General features: G+C 49.1%; 1 protein-coding gene across 1 annotated transcript; it reads left to right on the top strand.

Moving 5' to 3' along the window:
* The first annotated feature begins 20,542 nt into the window (after positions 1 to 20,542).
* Positions 20,543 to 23,618, top strand: LOC147965220 (protein FAR1-RELATED SEQUENCE 1-like). The gene is made up of 5 exons (XM_087530351.1): positions 20,543 to 20,707; positions 21,959 to 22,452; positions 22,545 to 22,668; positions 23,118 to 23,492; positions 23,595 to 23,618. Exons 1-5 carry the CDS (start codon positions 20,543 to 20,545, stop codon positions 23,616 to 23,618), a joined length of 1,182 nt encoding a protein of 393 aa, XP_087386477.1.
* The last annotated feature ends 2,420 nt before the right edge of the window (positions 23,619 to 26,038 follow it).

Genomic DNA, 26,038 nt, shown 5'->3' with positions numbered 1-26,038 from the left:
AGACTCACGCCGGTCGTAGCGCCGCAGTTAAAATGATAATGGCAAGTCAAATCACGGGGCCCCACCTGTCCAGCAGTAACTCGCTGTCAAATCACACAGCCCTACGTTTGCAGCAGCCTACTCCCTCATCTTCTCGCGTCTCTGTCGAACCGACTAGGCGGAACTGCCCCGCCGCCTACCGTGCAGGAAAAGCCCCGCCCTCGACTTTTAAATACAACTACATCCGCTTAAGAATCCAATGATATACTTTTTGTGACATAGTAACTCATATTTAGTTAGTCAAATGGATGACCTAGAACTACGTGCAGGCCCTATAAACCGAGACGCCTAAAAATAAAAAACCGAGATGGAGAGGGTAGTTCGGCATGTATCTTTTTAGATAAATATAGTCGGGATTCACCAAGGAGCAAAACCAAGTGGTAGGCTGCTCCTGTCGTGTTGGCGTAGCAACTCAAGCAGGGCCAGTCTGCACACGAAATGGCGACACACTTAGCAGGACTCCTTTGGCCGACATGTGGCTCATCCACCGTCTTGTTCCACGTGCGATGCACCAAATTATAGTTCGGAGCAGCGGTTGGAATTGGAGGCACCCCGGTCGTAGCGTCGCAGTAGTAGAAAATGAGCGACGAGGGGTCAAATCACAAAGCCCCACCTTTCCCGCATTAAGCTGGACGGACGAAGCAACCATCATTTCACTCTAGGGCGCAAGAGCATAAAGAAAAGAGAAAACAATGATGCGTGCGGCAGCTACCTAGGGCACCCTAGGGTAGGGTCTCCACTACAGATCCTTTTTTTGAAAGCGCCTCCACTACAAATCGGCTTCTCCCTCGTCCTCTTGAAGAAAACCGATGATGAGTGCGGCGGTAGGGTTTGTACGAGTACTACGGTGTGCGGGGCCACGTCGTAGTAAACGGGTTCGAGCCGATGCCTTAAATATGTGTGGGCCGCTTGGTTTTACGGGAACGAGACAACATTTTGGGTTCGGGGACCAGTGGAGATATAGTACGTACAAAAATTGTGGACGTAGGTTCGACCAAAAGGCAATGATGCATGGGCCCTGCATTTTGATATACCCGGGGCCGCGTGAAATTTGCTACTCTACTCAAAACTAGTAAGGTACACATGTATTGAACGGCATGAGATTTCGAAACCAAATTATGAATAAATACACACTATAGCATGTAAAGCTTTGGGTCATATATGCATGATGTAGATGTTCGTTTAGTTCTTATAGTTCATCTCATTCAAAATCAATAAGTTTTATAAAAATGTTAAGATTCATGGGGTTGTGCATTGTACTCCCTCCGTTCCAAAATAGATGACCCAACTTTGCACTAACTTTGTACAAAGTTAGTGCAAAGTTGGGTCATCTATTTTGGAACGGAGTGAGTAAATCATAAAGTAAAAAACAAATAATGGCAATTCATTTAGAAAAAAATAATCAATTATGATGCAGAAGATTCTAGAACAAAGGAGAAGTGCTTGTGTTTTGAGGTTTGTGCACTATGCTTAAGTTCAACCATGGAGTCTTCTAAATTGTACATGTGGCAGATCTGGTGGAATGTTGATGATATCCAACGGCCAGTAGTGCTCGGATTTGCCTATCTCTGCACTGTCGGGTTAGCTTCATCCAGCGACCATCTTCCAAAGTTATTGTCACACTATATAGTTCTTGTGCCATAGTTGCATGTTTTGGAAAAAAGCTACTAGTGGGTTGTACTATCTATTTAGGAATAGAAGATGTATACATGGAAGTTGTAGGGAAAGAGATGACATGGAGCATCTCAATTCCTATGAGTAGGGATTGGAAAAAAGATGCCATTTGGTTCACATCATAGGAACTTTTCTATTGAATCTAGAGATGACATGTTTCTCAATTCCTATGAGGAGGGATTAGAAAAGATATGTAATTTGGTTCATATCATAGGAACTTTTCTATTCAATATACGCTAATGTTTATTTTCCTTTGAAATTAAGGGAGTATAGGAATCCATTCATATGAACCAAGTGGCTCTAAAGCTATAGAAATGATATCATGTTTATTTCCTTTGAAATGTGGAGTATATGAATCTATTCCTATGAACCAATTGGCTCTAAAGGAAAAATCCTATGAAAATCATATCATATAGAGTTCCTATGATATTCCTCGACACTAAAGGATGCTTGAAATTGCTGCGGGTGATACGATGGTCTTTCTTTGTAGACTCCTCACCCAACTTTATAGTTACCTCTCGAAGATGAATAAAATGATATATACATGGTATTCTACATGTGCAATTTGGTACACGAAAACTCGGTAAAAGTTTGCGAGGTTTGAATTTTCAATAAAGCTAGATGCACTGCATTTCGGAACGGAGGGAGCATACGGCAGTTGCTAACACTCACGTGGAAGATTTTTGTGTAGGAGGAGTGGTTGTTCTGTTAAATGACATGGCAAAACTGACACTGTCGGATGCCGATCTAACGGTCCTTACGGTGTTCGTCAGGAAAAGGCTTGTGGTGAACGTTTGTCGGATAATGATTTACGGACACATGCATTGCATTGATACGTGCCCCCCTCTCTCTCATGCACACGCACCCTCACGAGTCACGACTCTCCCGAGTCCTCTCACAGACTCGCACGTCACACCCACCGTCTATCTGTAGGTAGATGTCACGCACATATGTGCTCTTCACACCCTACCCTCAGAACTTCTAAAAAACAAAAGACGGCACGCACATTTTATGTTAGCTCACACGTCACACAATTGTACTATTACTCTTGCGGCGAACGTTCTTTGGGCATAGTATATTGTACTCTCACGAAGAGAAGCGGTGCACGCACGCACTAGTTCTCTCACACCCACTCGCGGGTACACGTAGGAGCGCATTTTTTTGAAGCTGGTACAACAAAATCACTCCACTATATATAAAAGCAGGAGCGTTAGCGCTTGCCTTACTAGGGTTCCTCTCGTTCACTCTCTCATGCCCTCCAGATCTAAGCAACACATAGGTGGCCACAATCTCTCTCAGCTCATGGCTGGTCACAAATCCGGCCGGACAACCTCGACTGGGGCAGGGGTGTAGGTGCATCATTCACGTTGTCGACGGCAGCGAGGGAGGAGACCAACGGCTGCCCGCGCGTCCTGATCGGCGGACATGCCGTTCTCTCTGAGAGAGCGCCGTCTCGGGAGGGCCTCCGACCCCTTCTTCCTCCCTGCGGTATTGTGGCCAAGATGCGGCCTCCCGACGCCGTCTTTGCGACATGCCGACGACCCTCAGGTATATATTCCTTCGAAACCTGCCTTGCTCTACTGCCCCAACTCCCTTCGTGTGGATCCTTTTCTACTTCCGTCCGCTGTTCCAAAGCCACCTAGACTTCTAATAAGGCACGTGCTTTGCACGTATGTTTTGTATGATAGATACTCATATACCTTCTTTTTAGAGAGAGAAATGGGTACTCGTATCTTGAGTAGACATCATAGTGTGTTTGTTTGCATGATCTAAGGACTATTCTGAAATAAGAAGAAAATCACTTGCACAAATCAAACTGAGTTCCAAGTAAGAATTTGATTACAAGATAAAAGTTGTAGTTTTATTATATGTTGTTTCCTGGGTTCCACTGATGTATAGTTCCAGATTTGTTTGACGGTTTACATGCATGTTTATGGACTATTTTGTGCAACTAAATAAGGCATTTAGGTCTGACAGACACTCATGTCCTGTATTAGCTTTAGGTATAGCTTATGTATGACTGAAATAAAATATTACACTTTTTCTGCGAATAATAAAAATATTACATTTCTCGATGAAGCAGAATAAAACTTTAGCTAGCATCGGCCATGCAATGTTATGTTATGTGAACAGTGTAAACTTTGCAGTATAGCGGCATCTAAAAAATCCATTTTTACAGTAATCTAAAAAATAAGTTAGTAGTAGAGTGTTTATTTCCCAGGTATTAAACCTTCGACTCCCATTTCTCAAGAAACTTTCACTTGTGTGGGTTCGTATATCGGAGGCCTCATTGCACAGCATCATCCACTCCAGTTGCCCTACGCTGGAGTGCTTGGTGCTTGTTTTCACAGTTAGAATCGATTGTCTCCAAATAAAGTCGCCTAACCTTGTAAGAATTGAAATTTCTTTTGACGGAAGGCAGCTCATCATCCAAGATGCCCCTTCACTTCAAAGGTTGATCCTTGATTCTAGTTATTCACCGTTGCAAATAACCGTCCTCTCTGCGCCTAAACTGGAGACCTTGGGTATAATACATGATCTCTGTGCTCATTTCAATATGGTGTTTGGCTCCATAGTTCTTCAGGTACTTTATATTATCATCTACACTTGTAACCATAAGCTGCATTTTAAATTTCTGCACATAATTTATATATCATCTTGGAGTGCACATTTTGTACTAATATTATGTTCTATGCTCAATGAAGAGTTTCTCCATGGATGGCCTATCAATGGTGTTGGATTCTGTCAAGATCTTATATATCCAAATGAATAGTTTTGATCTGAACAAGATTATTGGCTTGCTGCAATGCTTTCCATGTCTGGAGAAGTTGTATATAAAGGTGATAATTTCACGCACATTGGAAGCCCACATATAGTGTACTAGAATTAACCGTTTAGTTGTTGCTCTTTCGACACTCTTCTTTTAGACCTTAACTGTTTTCAATCTTCATGTCTATTTAGGCAACAGGACGGGGTAAGAAAGTTATAACCAATCGGTGGATTCGTAAGCACCGGGATTTTCTCACTTCTCATGAGATTCGACTGAAGACAATAATGCTAGAACGATATGTAGCCAACCGTGCAAACACAAGATTTGTCACATTCTTCCTGGTGAATGCGAGGTTACTATTGTCCATCAGGCTTAAGTTTATCAGCAGCATGGTTTTGACGGATGGGTATATCAAAGAGCAAAAAAGGAGTTTCAGGTGGGCAAAAGAGCTTCTGAACGTGCCGGGCTTCTATTTACAACATATTGTGGTCATAATCCAGTAAATTTTACGACCCAGGATGTTCATTCTATGGACCTGACCGGTCCATTTGACTGTGACTGCCGAAAATAGTGCTGGAGTTAGATGTTGTTGCCCTTTTCAATCTGGTTTTTTTGTAAACCTGATGAACAATTAACCCTCATGCTTTTGTACAGTTTGTAAGCTGGAGTTAGATGTTCCTGCCCTTTTCAACTCGGCTGTGACTGTCATATTTTCTTTGAAACAAGGCAAATGGCTTGCCATTCGTTTAATTTAGAGTGAAATATTGTAACAAATCCAAACCCAGGGAAATAACATCACTCTCGCCGGCTGCTTGAGCTCACTGTGCATTACAGAAGCCAAGTGATTAGCCCCCACCAGCACCCACAAACTTATTTCGAACTAGCACATCAAATGGGTTGTAAATTTTCATAGGAAAGGCTGCATGACCGTGACAGATTTGGATTCTGACACTTGGGACCCGCAAGGAAATAGCCTATCCAAGGTGGTGTCGACCTACTAGCCAGTCAACAAACGATTCTGCCTACCAGCCGTTGGATTGACATCCAACATCTGTCATGTATCTTCTATCTCTTGTCTTCTTCTTCCTCCAATTGCCCAAACCAACCCACCCCGTCGGCTCCGCCTGCTCCCGCCTCCCATGGCTGGATGCGCCTCCGCCGCCCTATCGTACGTACCCTACACGTCATGTTATTCTCCGGCGACGTCAGCCCCAACACGCACCCGCGCCCGAACCAGTCAACCCTTGTACTCCCCTCCGCCTGCAACTGGACCAGCGCATCTTCAATGGCTCCTGTTCGTTCCGTCCGAGGCCTCGCCGTCGTCCTCCGCCTTGCGGCCTTGGTTCGCTCGTCGTGCACGGTGCGCCGCCCTCTTGCGTTGTCAACGTCGTCAACAACCGAGAGGAACAAGGAGATGACTGTACGTGGAGAGGATGACAGTAGGGACCCACTAGCGTCATGGCAGTACGCAAGCCAGTGCCTCTATAGTACAAGCCCAAAAATATGGTTCCTCCTAATGGTTGGACATCTGGGGCTCACACCATTGTCAACGTAGTCAATAAACGAGAGAATTACACTACGAGCGGCTGACACCAGGGACCCAGCAAGTCGCGCAGTTTTTTTAGGAACAAGTAGTTGTTATTTATACTAGTTTTAGCGACGGGTCAGGGTAACAATGGGGTTGTGCGGGGGCTGTGGCCTGTCTAGCCAGGGTTTTATTTATGTTTACCACATCATGAGCCCAGTTGTGTTTTTTTCTTGCTGAAAATGACTAGCCCAGTTCTATTTTTTAAAAGAAATACCCAAACAAGGCCTACTTGCTTTATCGGCCCTGCTGGGCTGCAAATCCTTCAAGACGAGGAGAGTTTCATTCGGTTTGCCCAGAAATGGGTTGTACATTTTTAAAACACATCAAACCGGGAATTAGTTTCAATTTTTTTTCATTACAAGATCTTAAATTCCATTGATTTTTATGCGTGGACAATTATTTGGACTTTATATTTATATAAATTATTTTTCAAAATAGTTTGAATGTGAATCGATATTTCTGGATTAAAAAAAGTTGACCGCACCAAAATATGCAAAATTTCGTATACTTTTTAACCGTGGCCACAGTATGGGGTGTGATGCTAACAAAAAGAAGATGGGCTCCAAAAAATTCTTAAGAATTAGCAAATGGGTTGTACATTATTAGAAATAATGGAAGATGGGATGTATGCTGCTTTCCACAGATTTGAGGCTGACTTGTGCGCCTACTATAGGTTGACGCGTATGCTTTCATAAAAAAAAGGTTGACGCACACGCAACGCCCTGTCAACTTAGTCAACACACGAGAGCAATAACTGTTGGATGTCCATCAAACGGCTGTCATGCTTCTTCAATCTCTGCTCTTCATGCTCAAGCCGCTCAAACAAGCGTCGGCGGGACTGCCCTCTCCCTCCTCCCGCGGCCGGCTATGCTGCCGCGCAGGCCTCACAACCCCACCGTACTCCCATCGCTGGCCTAGCCATCCCTCTACTCACCCACACATGTTGTTATTCTCTGGCGACAGCAGACGAACCAGTAAACCCTCGTACTCCTCCGCGTGGGAAACAACTGTCGAGTATTCCCTGGCTCCGTGTCGTTCCCTTCCTAGGCCTCGCCGTCCTCGACCGCCCTGGTGCTCTTGGAGCGGCCTGGTCAACGTGGTCAATGAACGACATCCATCGGAAGTGGACTGTACATGGAGCGGCTGACAGCTGGGTCCACGGCCGCACGCAAGGAAATGCCTCCTTATTACGCGCAAAATAATGATTCCTCCACCTGACAGCTAGGACCCACAGGAAGGGCCTATGTATTTCGTGGAAAAGGCGTTCCCTCGCTGACAGGTCGGACCCACCAGCTATATGTTCGCACGCAAGGAAGTGCCTCCTTATTACGCCCAAAAAAATGAATACCCCCTGCTAGCTGGGACCCACCATATTGTTGGGCTGACTTGTGGGCCTACTAAGTTGACAGGGATGGAGAGCTTTGTCAACTTATTCAATACTCCAGTGACCGTATGATGTCCATCCAACGGCCATAGTGCTTCTTCAACCTCTGGTCTTCTTGCTCCAGCCACCCAAAGCAGCACCGGTCGTGCCACCTGCTCATGCCTCTCGTGGCCGGCTGTGCTACCGCGGAGGCCTCACCGCCCCCATACTACTCCCACCACTGGCCAGGCCATCCCTCCACTCACCCACACCCCCTGTTATTCTGCGGCGACGGCAGCCTCACACCGCAACCGAACCAGTGAACGATCGTACTCCTCTCTGCGTGGGCATCCACTGCCGCATCTTGAATGGCTCTGCGTCGTCCCCTTCCTAGGCCTCGCCGTCGTCCACCGCCGTGGTGCTCTCGGTGCGGCGTGGTCAATGTGGTCAACTACCGACTTCCATCGGAAGAGTACTGTACGTGGAGAGGCTGACAGCTGGGTCCACGGCAGCCGCAAGGAAGTGCCTCCTTATTATGCGGAAAATAATTATTCCTCCACCTGACAGCGGGGACCCACCGAACGGGCCACCAGTATTTTGCGAAAAAATCGTTTCACCCTGACTGCTGGGACCCACCAGACAGGGCACCGTATTTCGCGAAAAAATGTTCCCCCCGCTGTCAGCTCGGACCCATCGGAAGTGCCTCCTTATTACGCACAAAAAAATGAATACTCCCCCGGCTAGCTGGGATCCACCTTGCTGAGAGGCTGACTTGTGGGCCTACTAAGTTGATGGGGACGAAGGGCTTTGTCAACTTAGTCAATATGAACGATTCTAGCTCCAGTGACCGTACGATGTCCATCCAACGGCCGTAGTGCTTCTTCAACCTCTGGTCTTCTTGCTCCAGCCGCCCAAAGCAGCGCCGGTCGTGCCGCATGCTCCTACCTCCCGTGGCCGGCTGTGCTGCCGCAGAGGCCTCACCGCCCCCTACTATTCCCACCGCTGGCCAGGCCCTGCGGCGACGGCAGCCTCACACCGCAGCCGAACCAGTGAACCCTCGTAGTCCTCTCTGCGCGGGCTTCCAGTGCCATGTCGTCCCCTTCCTAGGCCTCGCCGTCGTCCACTGCCGTGGTGCTCTCCGCGTGGCATGGTCAACGTGGTCAAGGAATGACTTCCATCGGAAGAGTACTGTACGTGGAGAGGCTGACAGCTGGGTCCACGGCTACAGCCCAGTTTTTTTGTGATTTGCCAAGTAAGTCGCTTTGTCAGGCCTGTTGGGCTGCAAATCTTTCAAGATGAGGAGAGCTTTCATTCGACTGGCCGAGAAAATGGCCCATTAGTAATGAGAAATGGGTTGTACATTTTTAAAACACATCAAACCGGCAATTAGTTTCAAATATCTTTTTTTTCATTTCAAGATTTTAAATTACATTAATTTTTATGCATGGAGAATTTGTTGGATTTTATATTGATATAAATTTATTTCTAAAATTAGTTTGAATGTGAGTCGGAATTTCGGGATTAAAAACGGTTTGGACCGCACCGAAATATGCAAAATTTCGTATAATTTTTTAACCGTTGCCACAATATGGGCTGTAATGCTAACAAAAAGAATATGGGCTCCAAAAAAACCTTAAGAATTAGCAAATGGGCTGTAAATTATTAGAAATAATGGCAGATGGGCTGTATGTTGTTTTCCACATATTTGAGGCTTTCCTAAAAAAAGGTTGACGCACAAGTACTGACTGTTGGATGTCCATCCAACGGCCGTCGGGCTTTTTCAATCTCTGCTCTTCCTGCTACAGCCGCTCAAACAAGCGCCGATGGGACTGCCTGCTCCCTCCTCCTCGTGGCCGGCTGTGCTGCCGCGCAGGCCTCACTGCCCGACCGTACTCCCATCGCTGGCCTAGCCATCCATCTACTCACCCACACCTGTTGTTATTCTCCAGCGACGGCAGACGAACCAGTAAACCCTCGTACAGTCGTACTCCCCTCCGCGTGGGAAACAACTGCCAAGTCTTCCCTGCCTCCGTGTCGTTCCCTTCCTAGGCCTCGCCGTCGCCCACCGCCCTGGTGCTCTCGGCGCGGCCTGGTCAACATGGTCAACGACCGACATGCATCTGAAGTGGACTGTACATGGAGAGGCTGACAGCTGGGTCCAAGGCCGCACGCAAGGAAATGCCTCCTTATTACGCGCAAAATAATGATTCCTCCACCTGACATCAGGGACCCATCGAAAGGGCTTCTGCATTTCGCGAAAAAAACATTACCGCCGGTGACAGCTCAGACCCACCAGCTATATCTTCGCACGCAAGGAAGTGCCTCCTTATTACGCACAAAAAAATGAATACTCCCCCTGTTAGCTGGGACCCAGTATAGTGGCAGGCTGACTTGTGGGCCTACTAAGTTAGCGGGGACGGAGGGCTTTGTCAAGTTAGTCAATATATGCATGATTCTAGCTCCAGTGATCGTACGATGTCCATCAAACGGCCGTAGTGCTTCTTCAACGTCTGGTCTTCTTGGTCTAGCCAGTCGTGCCGCCTGCTCCTGCCTCCCGTGGCCGGCTGTGCTGCCGCGGAGGCCTCACCGCCCCCATACTACTCCCACCGCTGGTCAGGCCATCCCTCCACTCACCCACACCCCCTGTTATTTTGTGGCGATGTCAGCCTCACACCGCAGCCGAACCAGTGAACCCTCGTACTCCTCTCCGCGTGGGCTTCCGCTGCTGCGTCTTCCCCGGCTCCGCGTCGTCCCCTTCCTAGGCCTCGCCATCGTCCAGACCACCGCCCTGGTGCTCTCGGCGCGGCGTGGTCAACGTGGTCAATGACCGACTTCCATCGAAAGAGTACTGTACGTGGAGAGGCTGACAGCTGGGTCCAGGCGGCCGCAAGGAAGTGCCTCCTTATTACGCGCAAAATAATTATTCCTCCACCTTACAGCAGGGACCCACCGGACGGGCCACCTTATTTCGCGAAAAAAATGTTTCCCCCTGACTGCTCGGACCCACCGGACGGGCCAGCGTATTTCGCGAAAAAACGTTCCCCCCGCTATCAGCTCGGACCCACCGGAAGTGCCTCCTTATTACGCACAAAAAAATGAATACTCCCCCTACTAGCTGGGACCCACCATGGTGGGAGGCTAACTTGTGGGCCAACTAAGTTGACTGGGACGGGGGCCTTTGTCAACTTTAGTCAATATGAACGACTCTAGCTCCAGTGACCGTATGATGTCCATCCAACGGTCGTAGTGCTTCTTCAACCTCTGGTCTTCTTGCTCCAGCCGCCCAAAGCAGCGCCGGTCGTGCCGCATGCTCCTTCCTCCCGTGGCCGGCTGTGTTGCTGCAGAGGCCTCACCGCCCCCTACTATTCCCACCACTGGCCAGGCCCTGTGGCGACGGCAGCCTCACACCGCAGCCGAACCAGTGAACCCTCGTACTCCTCTCCGTGTGGGCTTCCACTACCGCGTCTTCCCCGGCTCCCCATCGTCCCCCTCCTAGGCCTCGCCGTCATCCACCACCCTGGTGCTCTCGGCGCGGCGTGGTCAACATGGTCAAGGAACGACTTCCATCAGATGTGGACTGTACGTGGAGAGGCTGATAGCTGGGTCCACGGCCGCAGCAAGGAAGTGCCTCCTTACATCTTCACACGCAAGGAAGTGCCTGACAGTCGGGACCCACCTGGTCGAAGCATACGTAGCGTTGTCATTCTGGTCGCGAACGTGTACGTACATATATATTGGTCGATGTAGAGGCGCGCACGTGTCGTAGTAGAGGCGCGCATGTAGCATGTACACGTACGTACAACGGTCAGGGTGCAAGAAAGAAAATACGGTCACGTATGTGTACATATGGGCGGGGTCTCGAACGCCTACTCGCACATACGTACGGCGAGGGCTCATGTACATGGCTGGGTCGGAACGGAGAAACAGCGTCGTCATCGTATTCATGGGGAGGCAACAGAATGCGTCATGTTCATGGGGAGGCAACGGAATGCGTCGTGTTCATGGGGAGGCAACGGAATGCGTCATGTTCATGGGGAGGCAACGGAATGCGCCGTGTTCATTGGGAGGGCTTGGACGGAACAGGCCATGGAAACGAGGCCTGGCGTACCGTAGAACGGAGGAAACGGCCTTGTGTTCGGCCGGCCACGTTCGAAACAGGATCCTGTTCATCGGGAGGGTGTGGCGTACCGCAAAACGGAGGAAACGGACCTCCTACGGTCGAAATGGGGGTCCTGTTCATCGGGAGGGGTGTGGCGTACCGCAAAACGGAGGAAACGAACTTGTGTTGGAGCGCTACGGTCGAAACAGGGGTCCTATTCATCGGGAGGGGTGTGGCATACCGCAAAATGGGACTCCACGGGATACTGTTCATCTCCACCGTCGACCTCCTCCAACCTCCACGGGCTCCTGTTCATCCAGCCTCCACGGGCTCCTGTTCATCCAGCCTCCACCGCTCACTACTCCACCGGCTACTGTTCAACCACCCCTCCACCGTCTACTGTTCATCCAGCCCTCCACACCACGGGGTCCTGTTCAACCACCCCTCCACCGTCTACTGTTCATCCAGCCCTCCACACCACGGGGTCCTGTTCAACCACCCCTCCATGGGCACCCCTCCATCATCTACTGTTCATCCAGCCCTCCATAGCACGGGGTCCTGTTCAACCACCCCTCCACCGTCTACTGTTCATCCAGCCCTCCACCACACCACGGGGTCCTGTTCATCCAGAGGCAACGCCACCGCTCACTGCTCATCCAAACCCCCCCCCCCCCCCGCAACACTCACTGTTCATCCCAGAGGCAGCATCGATCAGCTTCAGTTAGCAGCAGTAGCGAAGGAATCGCTCGATCGGGTTCAGTTAACATCCATCGATCGATCGCTCGGGTTCAGTAACGCGTAGCCTGCAGTGCAATCGCTCGGGTTCAGTTAGAGCCCAACGCCTCGCTCGGTTTCAGTTAGAGCCAACGCCTCGCACACACGCGCGTACGTGTACGAGAGAAACGCGCATCGCTCGGCCCCCGACCTCCCACCGTAACCGAGAACTCCCCGAAATTTTCCTCCCCCTCGCTTCTACCATGGTTTTTTCCGTCATGGATGGCCCAAAGAATGTCATGCAGCTGCGTCTCCGGCCCGCCCAGGACGAAAAGCCCATTTTCTGTCATGATTTTTTGTCATAGAAGTAGGAGCCCACCACATCTATGATGATACCGGGTTTTTTCACAATTATCGTCATAGAAGTGTCATATGTATGACAGAAAAAATTTCGTTCGGCCCAAAATGTCACGGATGTGTCTTTTTTTTGTAGTGTGCGCACCTGGTCGCCAGGTTGAACAGCTCCTGAGATGTGCACAGCTCCTCATGGATTGCCAGCTCTTCCTTCATCTTGACATCGCGGACGCCGTTAGAAAACACGGAGATGATGGCCTTGTCCGAGACCTTGGGAATCTTGAGGCGGGTGTTGTTGAAGCGCTGGATGTACTTCTGGAGGGTCTCTCCTGGCTGTTGCTTGATGTGGCGTAGGTCGCCCGCGACCAGTGGGCGGTCACGAGTACCCTGGAAGTTGGCGACGAAGTAGTCGCGCATCTCGTCCTAGGAGGAGATTGAGCCGTGTTGTACGTTCAGGAGCCAGGAACGGGCCCCATCCTTGAGAGCCATGGGAAACCAGTTCGCCATGACTTTTTCGTCACCGTTGGCCGCTTTGATGCTCAACTCATAGAGCTGCAGGAACTCCGCGGGGCCGGTGGTGCCGTCGTACCGAGGAGGCAGATCTGGCTTGAACTTGCCTGGCCAGGCAACGCTGTGCAGCTTAGGGGTGAAGGCGCGGCAGCCTGCCGTGGTTGCCGGGGCCCGCTTCGAGGGCGGAGCTTGGTCTTGGCGAGGTTCGCGCTGCGCCACTGTAGACAGCGTGTGGTCTTGACGAGGTGGCGCGAGGACCGCTGGTGCAGCTTCTCGCGGCTGCGGGATTTCTTGGCAGCTCCTTTCTTCACGCGCGGGCGCCGGGCGCGGCGGATCATGTCGCGGAGGCGCGCTCCTTGGCGCCAAGGCACCGTCTTGGGGTCGAGGTGGTGGAGGCGCGCCATGAGCCCTGTTGCCCGTGGCCTGCTGAGGGGGAGGCACAGAGTGGGACGGCGCCAGAGAGCCCCTAGCGGCGCGGGCAAGCTTGGCGACGCGGTCGAGCCACTCCTCATAGACGTTGTCGATGGGCGGTAACGCAGGAGCTCGTTCATCGCGATGAGCGCGGCCCGCGCCTCCAGGGGAGCGCGGTGCGCATGGGACAAAGAGCCAGCAGGAGCGAGTGATGGAGTAGCGGTGCGGCCGTCCTGGCACACCAAAGGATGTTGCGAGGATGCCTGCTGCTTGTTTCCCACGGGGCCGGTGGCAGCGTTGGCGGCGGGGGATGGAGAACGACGAGGCGGACCGCCGATGGGAGCCGTCTGAGCGACGCGGGCGGTGAGGGCGGCCTGACGCTTAGCTCAAGCACGGCGAGCGTCCTACATGGAGACGACGGATCGATGGAGCGATGAGCTAATGGAAGGGAAGCTACGGCGCACCCCTACCTGGCGCGCCAAATGTTAGGGTATGGGGTCCCGGCAAACCCTTAAGGTTCGAACACTGGGGTGCGCGCGAAGTCTTTCCCTCCAACCGATCTACGCTCTAGCTTGCTAGGATCTCGCGGACGAACTCGACGAACTCACAACACAGAAGGACACAGGGTTTATACTGGTTTGGGGCACCATTGTGGTGTAATACCCTACTCTAGTGTGGTGGTGGTGGATTGCCTCTTGGGCTGATGATGAATAATATAAGGGCAGAACGGCCTCCTGAGGTTGAGGTGTTCTTGTGCGTATGAACTTGTGTGTCTCCCCCCTTCTCTCTACTCTGATTCCCCTCCTAATGTGGTGGCTAGTCCTATTTATAGAGGCCCTGGTCCTCTTCCCAAATATCAAGCGGGAACGGAGCCAACAATGGTGGGCTAATTTGAAGGGGGACAGCTAGTACAAGCTATCCTGACAAAAGTAGTCTTCGCCTGCACAAAGTTCTGGTGGTGACGCTGTTCAGGGCTCCACGATGACCTCCGTATTGCAGTCCTTGGTCTTGGTCTTGTTGCACCGAAATGGCAACCTTTGCCTGATGCCTCAGTACTCTGCGGCTGCGCTTGCCCCCTTTGCACCAAAGAGGAAACAAGGACGTTGTGCGCGTTGGCGCCCACCTGGTGTCGATCGTCACGGTTCACGTCACGAGATCCTCATGAGGTTCGTCTCGCCTTGATATCTCCGCTCCTCATGAGCCTGCCTGGCTAGGCCACTCCAGAGGAGGTCTTGCGTCGTCCGCCTCGCGAGGCTTGGCCCCTCGCGAGAGTCTTGGGCGCTTCGTTGGTGAGGATGGGCCGTGCGGCCTGCTGGCTTAGCCATGCGGCGGGCCGCAGGTAGGCAAGTCTGGGGACCCCCGTTCCCAGAACGCCGACAAAGTCCTCAGTGAAGCCATCTTCACGAAGATCGTCTTCAGGACAGAGTAGTGTGAGACTCTTCCAGGACCGCTGATAGGCTTCATGGGAAACAAACGAGTTCTTGGTTGCCAAATTTTGAATGCGGTTGACATCCACCAAGATACTCTGCATCTGATGCTTTAGCCAGTCATGATGCTTATCATGTTTCTGATGCAAGGCCACAAGAAGCTCTCGGTCATTGAGTACACAAGAACGCTTTCAAGGCCTCTGTGCAATCGTACTTGTTGTGGCTTCAGTGTTGGCGCGATGTGGCACTCTCATATTCCCAGCTAGAGGATAAGTAGGGGTTGCAGCATTGGGAACAAGAATTCCCTCCATTGGTTGTAAGAAGCTTTGGTGTTCAGCATTTTGAAAATGTAGAGGCTCCTTGGCAGGCTCGGTGTAGATGGCGTCAATGGACAGATCAACCTCAGGCAGGAAAACAAGATGGTTGTGTGTTGAGGGCTGATAGTCAACAGAAGAATGGAGCTTGATTAGGTGCATCACCCATGGGGCATAGAACTTTAGGCCAAACAGATCAATCCCAGAAGCAGCTAGTTGTCTGATGAAGAAATCCTGGGTATTGAATATGATGTCGTTGATGATATAGAATACTAAAGTCTTCATGGCTCCATCAAGTTTGGCTTCAGAAGAATGCCCCTTGATTGTCCATAGAGTACGCCTTAGAAAGTGGTATACTGTGCGTGTCAAGTACTCGAGGTCCTGGACGAAGAATTCCTTTGAGTATTCACCATCTTGAGGTAATGGCTTCATCATGTTGAGCATCTGACTCATATTGGGTTCGGGCCTCTGAAAGATACTCTACAGTTCATCTTGATGACACTGACAACCGGACTCATATAACTCATCTGGAGTGGGCAGGGAAGTAAGCTCGATAATATCTTGAGCTTTGGCTTCGTGATGTACATCACCTGACATCCACTCAAGGATCCATGTCTTCGGATCCCTGTTGTAGCCACGAATATGAAGAGAAGCATGGAACTACAGTAGAAGCTCTTCATTCCAGTGCTCTTTGTCTATTACAAATGGCAGAATACCAACATCCCTGAAGCAGTCAAGCGCTTCTTCAAGACATGGCAGCCCAGCAATAGCTTCACTATCCAGACGCATGTGGGTAAAGATTCGCTCTTGATTGTACAGAATGCAAGAGTCATAGCTTCGCTGTTGATGGCTCCAAAAATGATCAGATGAGATCTTTGGCTTCGTGTAGGGATTTTTGGCACTGTCAAAGAAGGTGTTGTGGGCTCTGAAGCTGTGCATGTTGAAAGAACCCGTTGTAGTTGCAGCACCTAGAAGCCTTGGCAGTCGTGGCTTGGGCTTCTGAACTTGAGGCCTCTGCTCCACATGATAGTCATATTATGGGCCTGGAGCAGTAGGAGGAACCATAATAGGCCATTTTATAGTGACCAGTTGTCCATGATCAAAGGCCTGTTCAATGGTGTGAGGCCTTGGAGGTGGAACAGTGGCTTCAGCATCCACATTGGCTTTAGGCTCCACATTGTCTTCAGCCATGACTGAGTCATTGGCTTTGGTGGCATTGTTTGTGGCAGACTCAGTGTTTGTAACCTCCGTTTGTTCAATAACAGGAGGGTCGGGCACAAGCACATTCTCCTCGAGAACGACTTGATTAGTAGCAAGGGGTGTGGCAACTCTTTCTTCATCTCTTGCTTCTTCACAATCTTCATTGGCTGATGCAGCCGGAATATCTTTAGTGACTTTAGCTTCAGACTCAGAGACATTCACAGAAGGGGTGGCTTCAGGGAACACTTGACCAGCAACTGAGCTTTTTGGTGCACTTCCCCTTCCGGAATGCTCCACATGGTGACCTGTGGCCTGGGGCCTTTGCGAAGCTTGCGAAATGTGAGCGACGCCTTTGGTGAGGGAGTGGTCTGCACCATGTAGTTGTCATCGTCAAGCACCAGAGTGGTGACTTGAGGTGGTGGAGTTATAGGTGTCTCATCATGGACGGGTGTGTCTTGCTGAGGGCGCTCAGCCCATGAGTCATCATGAGCAATTGGTGTAAAATGACGACCAATGCTGATAAGTTCACTGTTCGTAAGAATAGGCGATGATACCGTCTGGGGCTGGAGCTGAGGAAGGACTACATCATCATCAACATTGTCTTCACGACCAATTTCTTCAGCTGCGTTGGGGTCGGCAGCTGGAACTTCTTCACTTGCATGAGCCTCTGTGGAAGCAGGCTCATGGATCACAAGACGACACTCTTGGTTGGTTGAGGTAGGAGGAGCAACAAAAATGGGTTCAACATTGAGGGGCTTAGTGGCCGCATCACACTCTTTCCTTGAAAACTTCATCTTCAATTTCTTCTTGGATGGGGCTTCATAAGAAGTGTTCTTGTGCTTGCGTTTCCTGGCTTCGGCTTCAGCTTCCCTTGTTTTCTTCACATTTGAAGATGCTGAGGGGACCTTAGTCTTCGAGCCTGTCATACTAGCAGGGAAGACAATGTGAGGTTCATCCTGCCTTGGTGCTTCAGTTTGGGCCGCAGCAGGCTTCTTCTTTTGCTTGCCAGCCATCCTGGGGTCGATGCCAGGGCGTCCAAGAGCTTTGCGCTTTTCAGCTTCATTGTGTGCTTGAACACACTTCTGCGCGTAGTACTTCATGCGCTCACGAGAGCCTTTGGCTTCTTCCCTCTTCTTGTGAAACTCGTCCTTGAGGTCATGCAGCATCTTCTTGAAGATCTGCACATCAGCCGCACTGAGCTTGGCCATATTCTTCTTGAAATGAGCCTTCTCATAATCAATCTTGTTCTTGAGTTCAACAATTTTCTGAGCCAGGGCCAACTCATTAGCAATGGCTCCATGAAACGTGACGCTTATGTCCACAGGCAGCTGAAGATCATCAATATTGATGCTTTGATCATCGAACCACTCATCTATGAAGTTGTTCAAAATGTCAACATTAAAGAGGGGCAGATCGTTGAAGATCTCCGCCTCTTGCTTACTCTTGATCAGGTGCTCAAGTGCGTCATCACCAAGATCTTCATCACTGGATAGATCAATGGTGTCTTCCTCGTTGGGCAGAACGGTAGAGGAGTCAGTTCATGCCCAGAACTCTTCTTGGGATTCATGGTTTTCTTGGACTTCTCAGCCTTCTTGGAGACATGAGAAAAATCTTCAGACTGCACACTCGGTCCAGGAGGTGCAGTGGTCAACGGCTTCACAGTCGAAGCTTTTGGTGACGCGGAGGGCTTCGAAGCTTTTGAGTTCTTTTTCTTTTGCTTCGGTGGAGCAGGCGCATCTTCGGAGTCTGTTCCATCAGTTGATTGTTCCATAGTGGCCCTCTGAGCAGCAATGTGAGAGAGAAGCCCATAGAAGCTGTTGAACGGGCCGATGACATTGGGATTGGCATCGCGAGTGCCATCCTACCTAGGAGCAGATGGACCAGGATTGAAGTTGAGTCCTAGTTCCTTCTTGTTCTTTGTAGTTGACTCCTTGGCAAACTGATAGTTGCACTTAAAGAGATTGTCTTCACGACACCATAATAATGATGATGGGTCAGCATTCTCAGGCTTCGGTCCACGGACCATGCATGGATAGAGGCCTTCAGCAATGGCTTCAGGCTTTAACTTAGGCTGTAGATTCATGTACAGAATATCTCCCCATGGGCGCTTGATGGCATTCTTCTCTGCATATTCAGGGGTTACGAAGTTATACTTGAACCACTGTTCAGCCCAATATCTTCGAATCCATTGGATTCGGGTCTTGCGCTGGCCGTAGCTTTCCTCAGGATCTGACTTGTACAATTCATACAAGTCCGGAGGCAGATCTAGAGCTATGTTGCCTTTGCGCTGCCTGCCATCTTTCCTTGCTGATTTCTCTGTTGCCATTATATTCAAACTGATTGGCTTCAGAACAGTGAAAGGCTTCCTCTACTGGTCAGAGAAGAACTGGCTTCAGGGGAGTGAATATGATGCTGTAATAACTCTGCAAATGAATGCACACTATGAGAACCAAGGAATTCTCCCACGGACATGTACCAGTGATAGCATTAAAGGTGCGAGGGAAGGGGAAGAGGTCATATGCATTCTCAGAAGATTTTGAAGATAAATCAGTTTGTAGACATTGACCTCATAGTGCGAAGACATTCACTTATTTGAAGAGAGTTGGTTCTAGATTTGTACGAATCCATGAATAAGTACAAGTGAGGAATCTAACTAGTTATGAAGCATAAGTGAATACCCTTAGCATAGTATGAGATGCAGATAAAGACAGATCCAGATTTGGAAGTGTAGAAACCACTTTTGGGTGAAGTGGATGGATTTTACGTATCAAAACACTATAAAAAGAGAGGTTTATTTACCGCTGGCGAACTACTAGACGAGGCAGAGTTTTGAAGCCGAGCAGTTCAATCTCCCGTGCCCTAACTTGGCGGCGGAAGACACCTACGATGGCGGCGGAGAGGACGAGGTCCACGGCCGGCATGAGTACGGCGTTGAAGAAGTTGCGGCAGCTAAGCGCTTCGTCTCCAGCGTCAATGCAAGCTAGTGGAGGCGCTAGGGTTTGAGAGAGGTGGCCAAGTGGAAGAAGAGATAATGACCGCGCGTGGAGTGTATTTATAAGGAAAGGGACAACACAGTGTAATTACGCAGGCGCCCCTAGCAGTTCACATCTGAAGGACACGTGGCTTGCATGCAACTTATTGGAAGTTGTGGCATGTTCCCATGCACGCCTGGATTGTCAGGTGGTCATTCCGCCTTCTCGGGTATTCCGGCAGAAGGGATATATCATTAAAACAGATTTTAAATGTGTGTCTCTATGTCTTCAGCTGACAAGGATTCAGTGAAGATATTCGACAGGTTTCAACAGAACGCATAAGACTTGGATAGATAGAATTTGAGGTAGAGGCACATACGGGGGATAGGATCCGATCACATTCACTTAGATAAAAAAATTCAAGTGTGAAGACATATCTATAAATGAATGTTGTAGAGGACAGAACACGCACATATATATAGGGTGGGTCTATTATCATAACACCCCTTAAGAGTCTTATTCTAATTAACACCAGCCTTATTCTGCACATCCCCCACCAGATCGCCGCCGCCCCTCCCCTCCCGACCTTCTACCGCAGCAGCGGCCTGGGAGCGCCTCCGCCCCTCCCCTCCCGGCCTTCTTCCGCGGCAGCGGCCTGGAAGCGCCATCGCCCCTCCCCTCCCGGCCTTCTTCCGCGGCAGCGGCCTGGAAGCCATGCCGCCCCTCCCCTCCCAGCTTTCTCCCACGGCGGCGGCCTGGGAGCGCCACCGCCCCTCCCCTCCCTGCCTTATTCCACGGCAGCGGCCGGCAGCGACGCCGTCCCTCCCCTCCAGGACTTCTTCCGCGGCAGCGGCCAAGAAGTGCCGCTGCCCATCGCCGCTCGGTTTTCTTCCGCGGAAGCAACCGAGCAACGCCTCCCCCACCAGCATATCGGCCTTCTTCCATGGCAGCAGGTCGGTAGCGCCGCCGTCGAACTCCTCCGGGCCTGCAATTAGCTGTACTTCATCAGATGTGGATAGGTGCTGCCTCGACATCAAACCAATTCGAGCAAGGAGGACTATGTGCAAGGTCCCTTCATCCATGGCAGCTTCTTGGATTAAGTCTGCAATGACCTTCAGAGCAAATCCTCCATCTCCGTTCACCTTGAGCAACGTCCAGACCGCTCATGAACTTCTGAAGGGCAAGTGGACTGCACAGGCGAACGCGAAAGTTGTGCAGACGGACGAGAAGAGAACTTCCTCCTACAAACGCAAGAAATCACTGCAACACGAGGTAAGCAGTACACTTCCTCAACCATATCAGTTTAGTTATTCCAGACAAAGCAGTACACATAGTCCAGTACACCTACAAATACGATGCAGTGCGGTTGCTTTAGTTTGTTGTGGGGGAAAATGCAGTGAACTTGCTCGGTTATGCAGTACGCTTGTGTAGGTTCATTATGGACAACGATGCAGTGTGGTTACTTCAATTCACATTGTAGGGTGATGCAGTCAGCATGCATTAGTTTCGTTGTACCGTTTGTAACACATTGCAGTTCGCATGTTCAATTCATTTTTCCTAACAATGCAGCTCGGTCATTTTGTGTGCAGGAAATGACGTTCAACAGATACAAAATGCCGCGCATAATTGACAACCCAGGGAACAACAACTTTTAGAAGAGTAAAGCTTCTTTTGAAAGAGATACTGGCTGGGTTACCCCTGAGATTCCTCGAGGATTCTTCACGACAACAAACAAGGTGCACTACTCTCCGGAAGAGGATTTTTTTCTAGGGAGAAGAGGTAGTCGAGGATAACGACGATGTCACCTTCATCTGGGAGGGCACTCACTGACAGGAGGATGAAGATGACGACGATGAAGATGACCCAATAACAGTTCTCAACCCAGAGTATAAGCACGAGTTCACTACGTTTGGACAGCATGTCCGAACAGACAAGGATGATGCAGTTGAACACAATGTTGCAGCAGATGATGATGATGTTCCACCAGTCCAAAATTTTCAAACCAATCCACTGAGACATCGTCACAACACTAGATTACCACCACGTCCACATGTTGCACCCCAAAACAGAGCTCAGCGTCCACCTGCTGCACCGAAAAACAGAGCTCCAAGAAGAGCTGTTGCATCAACTTCGACAAAGCAACCACCAACGGTGCCTCAGTCAAAAGTCAACAGTATGTACAAATCCTCCTCACTGTTGCCGCCGCGAGATCCTCAACTACACAAATTTGCTATAACCCCGCCATGTCCAATACAACCCGGCGAGCTGGAAACACCATCGGGTGAACGACTCTGCACACATGTAAGTTTATGTTTTGAAAAATAATAATAATAGTTGCAGTCCATTCAGATAACATTGCAGTGCACACTGATATTTCTTGTGAGGTTTGACCTAGCATCTAATACATTGGATTCTTCTGAAAACTTAGGAACACTGCAATGCTTTTTTTAAACTCGTATGCACTCCTCGTATTTAAAAACAGAACAGAGCAAATTATCTTATAGAGAATTGCGCTTGATGCAGGATAAAAACATGTCGCTAAACCTCATACCTGCCGTTGGAATGAAGTTCACCACATACGCCAAGGCATGGAACTTTTACAACAATTATGCAAGATGTGCATGGTTTGGCATACGCCAGAGGGCACAACACAAGACAAATACCTACATTGTCTGCTCAAGAGAAGGGACGCACAAGCAGACTGTGTCAGATTATCAAAGGAAATGTCAGAAGACATCAAAAAGGATTGACTGCAAGGCAAAGATTAGAGTCAAAAAGAGGAAGGACGGCAAATTTGTGATAGAAATGGTTGAACTCAACCACAATCACAAGATGCTGGAAAGCCCCGGGATGCTTTTGCACAAGCGATCGCACAAAAAAGACGATCCTTTGATAGACCTGTTAGTGAAAGACATGCAACTAGACAACCACACACATGCTCAGATGATGACAACGCTGTCACATATGTCCGGTGGTCTGCAGTACATGGGACATACTAGCCGCGACTGGGTAAACAAGTAAGCACATCACAAAACATATCGCTTGAGCATCCTGTCGGTAATTATTTCCTGTTTGATGAGATGAGTTTGCATTGCGTTCAAAAATGCAGGAAACAAAAGTTTGCCAGAGAAGAGTCCCAAGATGATGTCAAGAAACTTCTGGATTTCTTCGAGAAGATGCAGAAGATAAAACCAGAGTTCTTCTATCATTATGACGTTGATGCAGATAACCATGTAAGAAACGTCTTTTGGGCCAACGCAAGTTGCAAAGGATCGATGATGATTTTGGAGACTGTGTTACATTTGACACGATGTATAAAACTAACAAATTTCGCATGCCACTGGGAGTCTTCGTCGGAGTGAACCATCCTCTACAGAGCACCATATTTGTTGTTGCCCTCGTGCGAGATGAGACAATACCATCGTTCGAGTGGGTTTTCAAAACATTTCTGAGGTTTATGAAGAAGAAGCCGCCAATCTGCATCCTCATAGGTACAAAAAAACCCTGCATACTTACGTTTTTTGGTGCACTTATATTTCTTCCATCTATCTTACACACACACAAACAACTTAATAAAAACACTATTTTTGCCTTCTTAGACCAGTGTTTTTCGATGAAGGCAGCATTAAAAACTATCCTCCCACATACTCTGCATAAGTTGTGTTGGTGGCATATCATGAAGAAGTACAAAGACCAGCTCGCCTTGCTGTATAAGGCGCACGAGAAACTCAAGGATGATCTCAATGCGGTGCTCAACCACCCACTAATGCCGTCAGAATTTGAACGAGCATGGAAGGACCTCATTCAGAGATACAACTTGCAAGACGACGAAGTGATGAATTCGCTGTGGGAAGACAGGCACGAGTGGATCTCGGCTTACTACAAGGAATATTTCTGTGCTCGGATGACTTCCACACAGAGAAGCGAGAGCATGAACCACATACTGAAGAAAAACTTTGTCAAAGAGAAGCATGATCTCCATCTGTTTGCTCAGCAGGTGGACAAGTGCATTCAGACCAGGAAGGCCGTCGAGCACGCAGAGACAGTAGCAAATGAGGTAAACAAAAAAGGTCCATCAAAAACTGCTAAAAATATAACTACAAAAACAAACAATTTTTTCATTTATCTAGTTCGTAACAGTGCATTTCTGATCATGCAGTCAGAAGTAAAGACAACAACATAGTTTGGGTTCGAAGTTCAGCTATCAAAAGTGTATACAAGGGCAGTGTTTGCAGATTTCAAAGAAACACTCTACCGTAGCACTGCATTCAGAGCAGAACGGTGCCCTGAGAACCCGACAAAGTATCTCGTACACCACTACAACAGATCGGATGCATTTGACTGGGCAAGGCATAATTTCCAAGTGGTCACCGATGAACAGAAAGGTGTCTACGAATTTGAATTCAAACTCTGGACACACACGGGTGAGACTCCTATCAAAGAAGTTCACTTCCTTAAAATGAACAAATAACGAAAAAAAATTGTGTTTATTAATTTCATGGAGTTCACTTACAAAACAAAGAAATCATGTGTTGTCTGCAGGGCTCTTTTGCGTCCATGTGTTATGCATGCTTTCTCATTTGAGAGTACTCAAGATTCCTGAGGTGTACACCATGAAAAGATACACCCGTAACGCAAGATCAAATGCAACGTTTGACAGAAGAGACTATGAACAAAGAGCACCAGATGGAACATCGCTTTTTTGCCATAGAAAATTGCTGATAGAAACAGCAATGGACCTTGCAAACAGAGCGACAAGGTCTGACGCTGGGTGCCACAGAGCGTTGTCTGGTATGAGGGCACTGATCGAGGAAGTAGATGTGCTCAACGAAGAAGAAGAAGAAGAAGAAGAAGAAGAAGAAGAAGAAGAAGCAAAACTAAAGCAACCAGAGAAATCCCAGCATGACAATAATGCCGAGCAAGTAGAAAATACCGAACACGGCGGAACTGGTGCTATCAGAAAATAAACAATTCTTCCACCTCCTGTTTCAAACACAAGAGGAAGGAAGAAAGGGGGCGACGCAACCCGGAAAAAGGTTGCATGCAAGGAGAAAAATGATGACAAAAACAGTAAGCCACGGCCTGAGCTGGACAGTGATGGTCACCCACTTGGAATAAGAAGGTGCAAGACATGTAATGAAATCAGAGGCCAAAATTCTAGGACATGTACAAAAAGACATGAACAAGAAAAACAAGGACATGGCGACGCACAACCAAACAGAAATTCCACTCACAACACTAAGAAATGGACGAAACCGAGACGTTGTAGCATCTGCAAAAAGAGGAAGAGACACAATTCAAGAACCTGCCTGTCGTGGGAACGATTCCTACAATAAGAGAGGGGTAGGATAAAGGAGAATGATCTATCGAGATGCATATGGGTGACACGGTAGTTTTAGCGAGTTCGGGCCTCTCACGGTGGAGATAACAACCCTACGTCTCGTGCTCCGGAGAGGCCTTTTTTTATCTTAGTATGTATCCAGAGATTACAATGAGAGGAGAACTGATCCCTGTAGTCCTGAGACTAATGGTGAAAAATAGATAGATGGAAGAAGATCCCCCTCGGCTAGTGGTGGGGGTGGCTTATATAGAGTGCGCCACCCCCCCCCACCTCCTATGTTACAAAGTGGGGCATGAATGCCATAATACTAGCCCACTACCAAGCCCTCACTATGAGAATGATGCCGACTGCTTTGCTGCCTACTGGTCTTCATATATCCGAGTGAGTCATACGATCGAGTGGTGAACTGTCATCTGAGTAGATGGTATATATGCTGCTTGGTCGAGTGGATAGTATGCCTGTATGAAATTTATCTGGACCCACATGTTGTGTGGACCCCATGCTTTATGATATTTCGACCCTTCGTGGGCCTACCTATTATGTGTATCTCCAACATTAGCCCCCGAATCGATTGCGATTTTTGCAGAACGAGTTTGTGAAAGACACAATTTGGTCCGAGTGATTACGGCAATACTCGGTACTTGTCATCGTGCTTTCAGACAACCAAGGTTTGAACAAAATCTCAATGGATTCTGACACTACGCTTCCCGACTGATCTGGGGGTAAGTGCCCGCGAGGAGCAACTTGGTGACATTTGTTCATCTCTCGGAAGAGGTTAACTCGTGATCGAAGTATGGGTGTGTCATTAAATCCGGGCAACAAGATTGAGATGCCATTCTTTATCCCGTGGGAACGTCAATATGAGTCGGTTCTGGATCCAAACGTGTGACACTTTGAGTCCTAGAAGAAGGCTCAAAACAGGTCCAATGGAGGAGCGTTAAACTCACCTTATAGGATTTTTTTTGGGAGTGATTTGGAGCTGGTGCTGCATCGAGTAACTGATTACTCGGAATTTCTTCACGCCTGGAACGTGTATTTTTTTGTTGTTTGGCCGACACTCAGACCGAGCGGACCGTTCCGAGTGGATACCATTCCAGTGGGGGCACGCTGAGTGCACCCACTGGGGGTAGTCCCCGAGACTGCCGTCGACTACGGGCAGTCGGCGGGAGTCTTAGAGCCTATCCTTTTTTGTTGTTGTTCATCACTCGGACTGGCCAGGCCGTACTGAGTGGAGATTACTCCAGTGGAGGCACGCTGAGTGC

The sequence above is a fragment of the Triticum urartu genome, chromosome 6A, assembly GCF_056163025.1.
Source record: "Triticum urartu cultivar PI428250 chromosome 6A, HENAU_Tu73, whole genome shotgun sequence".
Taxonomy (NCBI): domain Eukaryota; kingdom Viridiplantae; phylum Streptophyta; class Magnoliopsida; order Poales; family Poaceae; genus Triticum; species Triticum urartu.
The sequence above is the reverse complement of the archived record's forward strand: the minus strand, read 5'-3'. Positions and strand labels throughout refer to the sequence as shown.